The sequence below is a fragment of the Nanorana parkeri genome, unplaced genomic scaffold, assembly GCF_000935625.1.
Source record: "Nanorana parkeri isolate BGI_ZX_2015 unplaced genomic scaffold, ASM93562v1 scaffold54, whole genome shotgun sequence".
Taxonomy (NCBI): domain Eukaryota; kingdom Metazoa; phylum Chordata; class Amphibia; order Anura; family Dicroglossidae; genus Nanorana; species Nanorana parkeri.
Window position 1 is genome coordinate 1 of NW_017306322.1, and position 8,362 is coordinate 8,362.

The 8,362-nt window shown below is 42.0% G+C and overlaps 1 protein-coding gene across 1 annotated transcript; it reads left to right on the plus strand.

Annotated features, from left to right (window-relative positions):
- Positions 1-1,646: 1,646 nt before the first annotated feature.
- On the plus strand, positions 1,647-8,362 carry SLC10A4 (solute carrier family 10 member 4). Its single transcript, XM_018575586.1, has 3 exons — positions 1,647-1,699; positions 2,008-2,218; positions 7,847-8,362. Exons 1-3 carry the CDS (start codon positions 1,647-1,649, stop codon positions 8,360-8,362), a joined length of 780 nt encoding a protein of 259 aa, XP_018431088.1.

Consider the following 8,362-nt stretch of genomic DNA (forward strand, 5'->3'; position numbering starts at 1 on the left):
TCTGTTTATGTTTTTTCTCAATAAAAATATTTGTACAACAACCCGTAAAGAGGTTAAATGAGAGATAATTTTTCCGATTCAGCCCATTATGGATAAAAGGTGTCAGAGAAGGTGGAGTGAGGTTTACATCGTTTGTTGAATGCATTTTTATTTGCTAGCCATATCGGAGTGCAGTTGTTTCTTTTTTTGGCAAAGTTGCTATTGTCGGGGTAAAAGAAGAATGGCAATAACAATTGTGGGCCTCAGAAAAATGTAATAGAGCATTTGTCATAATGAAGTTTAGGTACTTAAAGGTAATTCCATCATATATGTTGTTTCATATAATATGTATATGACAACCCTACATACGATATGCAAATCAGCGTGTAAGCAGATGTAAATTGGATTATTTATCAAGGCACAAGTCTGGCATTCCTGTCAGTGTACGTATTGGGCCCTAATTCTATCACCAACAGCCGTTGGAAGTCATATACTTACCTGTCCCTGCTCCTCAAAGATCTTCTCCTCTTCAATACTTCCCGACACGCACACTGCCATCTCTATTTATTTAAGTGAAAAGTTCATACTCTGCCAGGACCCTTTCCCTCCTATAAAGCAGGCTTAATGTAAGCTTTCTGACTACGTAATATAGATACAGGTAATTATTGTGCTAAATCTACCTAAATATTAAGAAAATGACTACACTGGAAAATATTTATTTGCTTATGAAACAATAAAGAAGTTATCTAAAGGGTATTTAATAGATGTGCCTGGAGTTGCAGGTACCACATAAATTGTGTATACTATTATCCAATTTTATGCTACGAAGCCCTCTGAAGACAGTGTGTGTGTACTGTCCTTCTGAGATACAAGACGCTATAGTTTTTATGTGGTCTGTTATGACTATAGCCCCAGTAGTCTATTAATAAAACCTAGTACAAGGGGTTTTCAGTTTTCACCAGAGTTGCCTTATGGAACAGCATGTTTTGTAAATGGTGGGGCCTGGTGCACCTTTAGCTGTCTCTACCAGCACGAGTCAAATTTGAATTTAAAATGTTAGTGAACAGAATATATGGCAGTCACTTGATTAAGTTACCACTTACATGGGTGGTGCACATAACTGGTTGAAGGCACACAACAACAAAAAAATAAAAAAAAAAATCCCAACATATGGGATCTTTCATCAAAGATAACATGAATCTGTTTCTAGTTTGAAAGCTAGGTACAATGCTGAGTTTCATGCAGTTCTACTGTAATCCACGAGAGCGCCAACAATAGGACAAATCACTGCAAATCTCTGTTGGGTATCAGTTCTGAGGCAATCTCCCTAAACAAGTTTACACATGAACAGGTCTCCAAACACTCCATGATCTCCAATTGTGACACATTAGTTCAAGCCACTCTGTTTAATTTAAACTAAATGGCTGGTGTTACTTCACATTGTTGCAATGTGTGACATCCCAAGGAAGTGTAATGCCCTATGGATTTTTGCACTTACAGTATTCCAACATAGGTGTAGTTTTGCTCCAGCTCTAGTCAGGGCCTATATGTTAGAATATAGGCAAATAATTGAAGAGGAAGGTTGCCTGCCAAATCTCTTGCCTATAGTTCACCCTATCTTGTAAAATATATCTGAGCTGAAAGATATTTCTGGACCTTTTCAATTGATGTGCTACACTTGGCTGCCTCCTGATGTCAGATGGCATAAGAAAAATGTTAAGTGAGTTTGCAAATACAGACATATTTTGTCAATCATTGAGTTTAGCTGGAGGGAAATTTCTACTGCGTATAATTCACTGCACAGGTTCCTGGATTTCCGTCATTGCAGGTAATCACATGCTTCCTTCTACTTGTACTTGTTCGGTATAGGCACAACTGTTCTAAAGTGGCCCAGCTGTATAATTAGATATGATCAATAAGTGTAGCACATCAATACACATTATTGACTAACAATATAGTGCCCAGTAACCAGCAATATATGCCCAAATGTTATATTCTAATGCAGTGTTGTTTTTGTCCCTTCTACAGCATCATCATGACGACATCCTCCACCATTCTGGCTTTGATATTAATGCCGCTGTGCCTGTGGATCTACAGCAGGCACTGGATTAACACAACACTGGTCCAATTTCTACCATTTGGAGCCATGAGCCTGACTCTTTGTAGCACTCTTCTGCCTATTGGTCTAGGCGTTTTTATACGCTATCGGTACAATAGGATTGCTGATGTTGTGCTAAAGGTAGGATTCCAAATCCCAGAACTTAACTTAAAACTTTCAGTATGTACGCATAAAGAAAGATTGGATGTTTCTGATGCTATGTAAATGTTTCACTTGATATAACAATGTTGGACGATTTCAGAGCAAGCAAAAGGTGTCCTTTAAAATAGCAATCAAGCAAAGTACAAAAATTAAAGTGTCATTAAAACCATTAGACCAAAAAAAAAATCCATACCATAATCTATTGTCAATTCTTATCTTGTTATATTATCATCTGGCAGTGTATCCTGAAAAATCCATTTCAAGCTTACTGTGCTCCTACTTATGTTCTGAGGGTGGCTACATCAGGGGTAGCCAAACTTTGGCCCTCCAGCTGTGGTGAAAGTACAAATCCCATGAGCCATTGCAGACAGACACTTGCAGACAGATTCATGATGGGATTTGTAGTATCACCACAGCTGGAGGGCCAAAATGTGACCACCAATATGCCATAATGGTCACCCTCTTCTGCTCTCTCCCAAGGTCCCAAGGTATTACATGCTGACCCAGCCAGCACCGGCATGTAATGCCACAGAAAACCTCCCCATTCATAAAATCCCCGTCCACACAGGTACCAGAATGAATGAATGATATTAGAGTTGCATGTACATTAGGACTGTCAGTGCAATGAATATTGTAGTTTGAGTAGAGCAATGCACATGACCACAATATACTGTACATGCATTGCTCATACGCAATCAGCGAAAGTAAAAGAGCCACAGTGAGGAGTCCGGGAGAAAACAATGGACTTTAAAAAAACAGTATTTAAAATTAATTTGTAATTTCAGCCAAATGCTCCAGTCCAGTCCAGTCCAGATGACCTACTGACATTTTTCTGAACATCAGTTCTTTTCATACTTAGGGGAGTTGATTGGCCTTGTGTCCTGGAAATTATGGCTTTTTAGCCACAAGTTTTCCATAAGTATCATTTCTGACCAGACTTTCATTCTAAGCAAGCAGTTATACATGCCACACAACATGTTTTGTTTCATATGTATGGCTGACACTTGCACACTCACTTATGGCTCCAGATCGCACAGCTGCCACTTCTCCGAACATGTCCCATGACCCCTTGCACAGATGTCCCACTGCACATGCACGCCCTAAGCACACTAAGGACCCCATCTGCACTTTGCATGGACACCCTTAGTAAGGTACCCAAGCTGGAATCACCCTGCTCACACTGTGCTTGCATGCCCTATGGTCTGCACTTTGAAAAGGACCCCCTGCCACATAGATCATGCAAGCCCTATGCACAGCACCCGAGCATGCACAATAAGAAGGACCCCCAGCCACTCTACGCATGCATGCCCCTGGTATGGTACCAAGCTGGAACATTGCTGAGGGCCCTGGCCACACTGCACTTGTGCCCCCCAGTACCATAAGGTATGCTAGCATATTTATGTTTTATCAGCAAAGCTCTAATAACACTTTGAAGTATAACTAAAGACAAAACTTTTTATTTAGATTTGAATAGACTGGTGAGGGATTAGAACCACTAACCGTCTCTATGTAACAGATATTTTGTCTTATGATTTGATATCTTATCCCTCCCTGCTCCATTTTCTGCTTCCCTCCACACACACTTTTTAGGACCTCATAGCTATCTTTTTGCAGAAGGTTTCAGTATTTTAAATGAAAGATGAGGGCTTGTTCACACTGAATGCGGTGCGTTCCAGAGCAGTAGCTGCTGGAACGCACCGCAATCCCTCACAAAACTTCCCCCTGCGTTCTGGGGCGAGAGGGGGCGTGGATGTGCATTCAATTCAATAGCACCGCTTCTATGCCCCTCTGCCCGCAGTGCGATCGGAGGCGTGGCAAAACTTTGCCTGCGTTCCGTTCCACTGCAAATGCAAAAAATAGAGCAAGCAGCATTTTTGGCGTTTGCAGTGGAACGGAACGCAGGCAAAGTTTTGCCACACGTCTGACCTCACTTCAGGAGGGGGGGTGTAAGCGGTGCCATTGAATTCAATGCACCGCCACACCCACTCCCGCCCCAGAAGCAGGGGGAAGTCTTGTAAGCGATTGTGGTGCGTTCCAGCAGCTACCGCTCTGGAATGCACCGCATTCGGTGTGAACAAGCCCTGAAAGAATATGGTGGCTGCAATTGTTGACCTCTAAAAACATTGTCTGGTTGTCATGCTGCTCCAATACTTATTGTGGTAGTTGTCTGAAGCAAGTATGCAAATGTACAGATCAGGAGTTCTGACTTAACTTTTAAATGTGCATGTTTGTTCCAGGTCAGTGAAAGTACTGAATCCAGACAGTCAGCCAACTAGTATTCTTGACAGCCTTCATATTTCTCTCAGTACATGTTTCCATTTTAGATTGATAATCTGTATATTAATCCTTGTGAATCAATGTCACAGGTACCCATTGATCATTGCTTTTTTTTTTTTATGGATCACTGCTATAAAAGCGGTGGAGTTACAACAGTTGATGGCAGAGCTGTTTTCGTGGAGTACACCCCTTACTCTGCGGTCAGCAGTGAGTGCACCTTAAGAGTTGGTCAGTAGCAGTGATTGTCACCTAAGAGGTGGTAGTCATTGTTGAATGCTCCCAAGAGTTGGTGGTCAATGGTGCATGGCAGTTAGGAGCTGGTGTTCAGCAGACATTGCCCCCTAAAAGTTGGTGGTTGGCAATGATTGCACCATTGAGTTGATGGTCAACAGTGAGTATCTTATAAGACTTGATGGTTAGCTGTGATTGCCCCCTTAGAGTTGGTGGTCAGCAGTGTGTACCCACTAAAGGTTGGTGCCCCTGTTTGTTGGTGGTCAATAGGTACTCATTATTAGAGACCATTGGTGGTCAGTAGTAGCTACATAATAGAGATCATTGGTGTTCCTGTGCCAATGACTCACACAAAGTCTATTGAATGACATTGCACCAGAATTATACAGGCACTTGGCTGGCAAGACATCACTACACCTGGTGCTGTCTGCAATAGCTGCAATGCTACTTTGTTAAAATAGGTTTTTAGTGAGATCATATTTAGTTTAGAGATATTATTGCAGTGTGAACCTCAAAGACATTTTAGACATGACTTTACTGGTTTACAAATTTGATCCTCCATGTTTTTATTTTCTAAGTATTCAGATAAGAGACACTATATATGCAGTATATATATCAATCACACTCCTTCTTTACTGGGACTGTTGTCAGGTGCATTGTGCATGGCTGGAAGCTTCACTGAGGTTACAGTGATTGTAGGGACTGTTATGTCATGCACACATAGGGGTTCCATAACAATAAGGGGAGGAATGCTATAGGCTGTGTAGGGAAGCTAAGTTTTATATGCGGTTAAACATTCTTTGACCATCTTGTTCTATCATTGAAAGTTCCTGTATCATCTCCAATTGTCAAGCATTTTGGATTCCAGTCTCATACAGATATTCTTCATTATATTGTCTGTGATTGTCATTCAGAATATAACAAAGAGTTCTTTACCAAATCTTCCTGTTTGAAAAATAATCTCTGCAGAGTCATTCTTTGTTCCACAGGCTGATGGTTACATCAATCTCCATTGAGATCTAGCCGGGGGAAAATGTGCTTTTGTTAAGCAGAGTGCAGATCCCCTCCCTGTCAATAAAGAACACAAAAGCCCCCTCATATATGGATTCCAGACATTAAAGAGACGCATGTAATGATTTAGCATGCACATTATACTGTGCAGCCATAAATCTCCAACCGGCAAATCGCCAATGTACTCAGAATACTCTTTCTGATCCTTGTACTTGGCACTATAACCCAGGAAAAGTAGAATCAATTATTGGCATTGCCAATACTCTTCATTTCCCTGCTGTAATGAACACTAATATTTAGGGATGTCCAGATATCATTTTTTCAAGCCCCAAATATAAGTACTTTCCCTCAGGTACTTGCCGATTCCAATTATCCATACTTTTTCTTAAAGGGACATGTGACATTTTTTCTAAAACAATACAGACTAATGATTTTAGGGCAGTTTCTTTAGAATTATGAAGAACTTTAATTCAATCCATGGTTGTTCAGCAGTAGAGAATGGCAACCAGCAATAGAGGACTATATATCCCATCAATCCATGATTTTTCAGCAATGGAGAATGGAAACTGGCTATAGAGGACTACAAATCTCAGCAATCTATGATTAGTCAACAATGGAAAAGATCAACCAGCAAAAGAGGACTACAGATTCCATTAATCCATGATTATAGAGCAATTATACAGGGCTGTGTGCGGTCTCACCAGGACTGCGTTTGGGTCTCCCCAGTGCTGCGTGCAGATCTCACCAGGGCTACGTGCAGATCTCACCAGGGCTACGTGCAGATCTCACCAGGGCTCTGCAGGTGGGTGCTTGGCTTTCCAGGGCTGAACAGGTGGGTGCCGGGCTTGTGCCAGGCTCCAGGGTTGTGCGGATTGGTGTGGGGTTGTCCAGTGCTTTGCCGGTCTCTGCGGGCACCGGGAAGGAGGAGATCTGGGGCTGGACCGGCGCTGTCAAAGACAGCTGCCACGAGGTCCCCGACAAAGCGGGACCTCAGCAGCCACTCTTGTTTAAAAATGTAAAGGGCCAGTATCGGCTTTTAGTATCGGGGCATTGTCATAAGTACTCGTGGTACTAGTCTCGTTATTAGGACATCCCTACTAATATTTCTATCACAAAGCATTTCTTAACTCTACTATTGCTTAGAGTTAGACTGTTCTACACAGGTTCAGGGTGCCCCACTACTGTCTTTGGATAAGGCTTCTTCTTGCAGGGTTTAGGGTCAGTTTTTCAGGTGGATCTGATCAGATGCCCAGTGTTAATCTATGGGCAGCCGGATCTAAATGCAACTACGTCCGTTTACATCCGCTTACCCTGGACTATGGCCAGGTCCAGAAAACCAATCGCAACAGAGTTCCATTTTGGTGGACCTGATCACGGCAAATTGGGGGGAATCTGATGACACATGTCCGTTTACATCCGACTCCCCATTGACAAACATGGATTCAGTCATTTCAGTTTTTTTCCTCCATTGCAAGATGTTCCAAACTGCTCCGATCAGCAGGGGACCTGTGCACAGATCCCCTGCTGATTGGAACTATAGGTGCCTGTGTGTGCAAGGGGCCTTACTGTGTATGTGGATATTAAAATCATATCAGAGAACAACACAGTTGGACAAACAGATGACTTGTCAATGTATGCAGAGGTTTACCTTCAGAGTCTAGTAAGGTAAGAAAGTGGAAAAGATCATTCATTAAAGAACACTAGCCATAAACCTGGACAACTTAAACTGAACATTTAATAATGATATGTATAAACATAGGTTACCTGTATTGAAAGCCCCATCAATCAATTAGTAGAGCCAGCAAATCTCTAATTCTCCTGTAATAATAAAGCGTGATCTCACCACTTTTCCTCCAAAAGCATCCATATAAGTTAATGGATAGAAGGTGGCAGGGCCATGTTTGAGTGTCTTGATAAGTTACATTTGAAATCCCAGTGCAATCCTACACTTCTAATATCGTTGACAGAAAAGAAAGTATGATGAACGTCTGACCTATAGCAAAGGATTTAGCTGTTTGCGATAGTTACAAGATTTCTATAAATTGATGAATTTCAGTTCCAGACATGTTCTTATTTCTTTTTGTTTAGGTTTCTCTCTGGTCTCTGCTGGTTACTCTGCTTCTCCTTTTCATCCTCACGGGAGCCATGTTGGGCCCGGAACTACTGGCTACCATTCCGCCCGCTGTGTATATCGTGGCAGTGATTATGCCTATGATAGGCTACACCATGGGATACGGCTTAGCCACTTTATTTAATCTGCCTCCAAACTGCAGGAGGACTGTGTCTCTGGAGACTGGCTGTCAGAATGTCCAGCTGTGTACAGCCCTTCTAAAGCTGGCCTTCCCTGCTCATCTCATAGGCAGTATGTACATGTTCCCATTGCTGTACGCTCTATTCCAGGCTGCAGAGGCCGGTATTTATGTCTTGGTCTATAAACTCTATAGGAAGGAAGTTCTCCAGAAATCTGAGCCATCTGAGGATGAAGACACAGATATTTCATATAAAAAACTAAAAGAGGAAGAGATCACTGAAATATCTTATGGCACAGTCAACAATGAAGAGCAAAATTCGGTGCCAAAGGAGCCCACACTGGGACTGCATTAG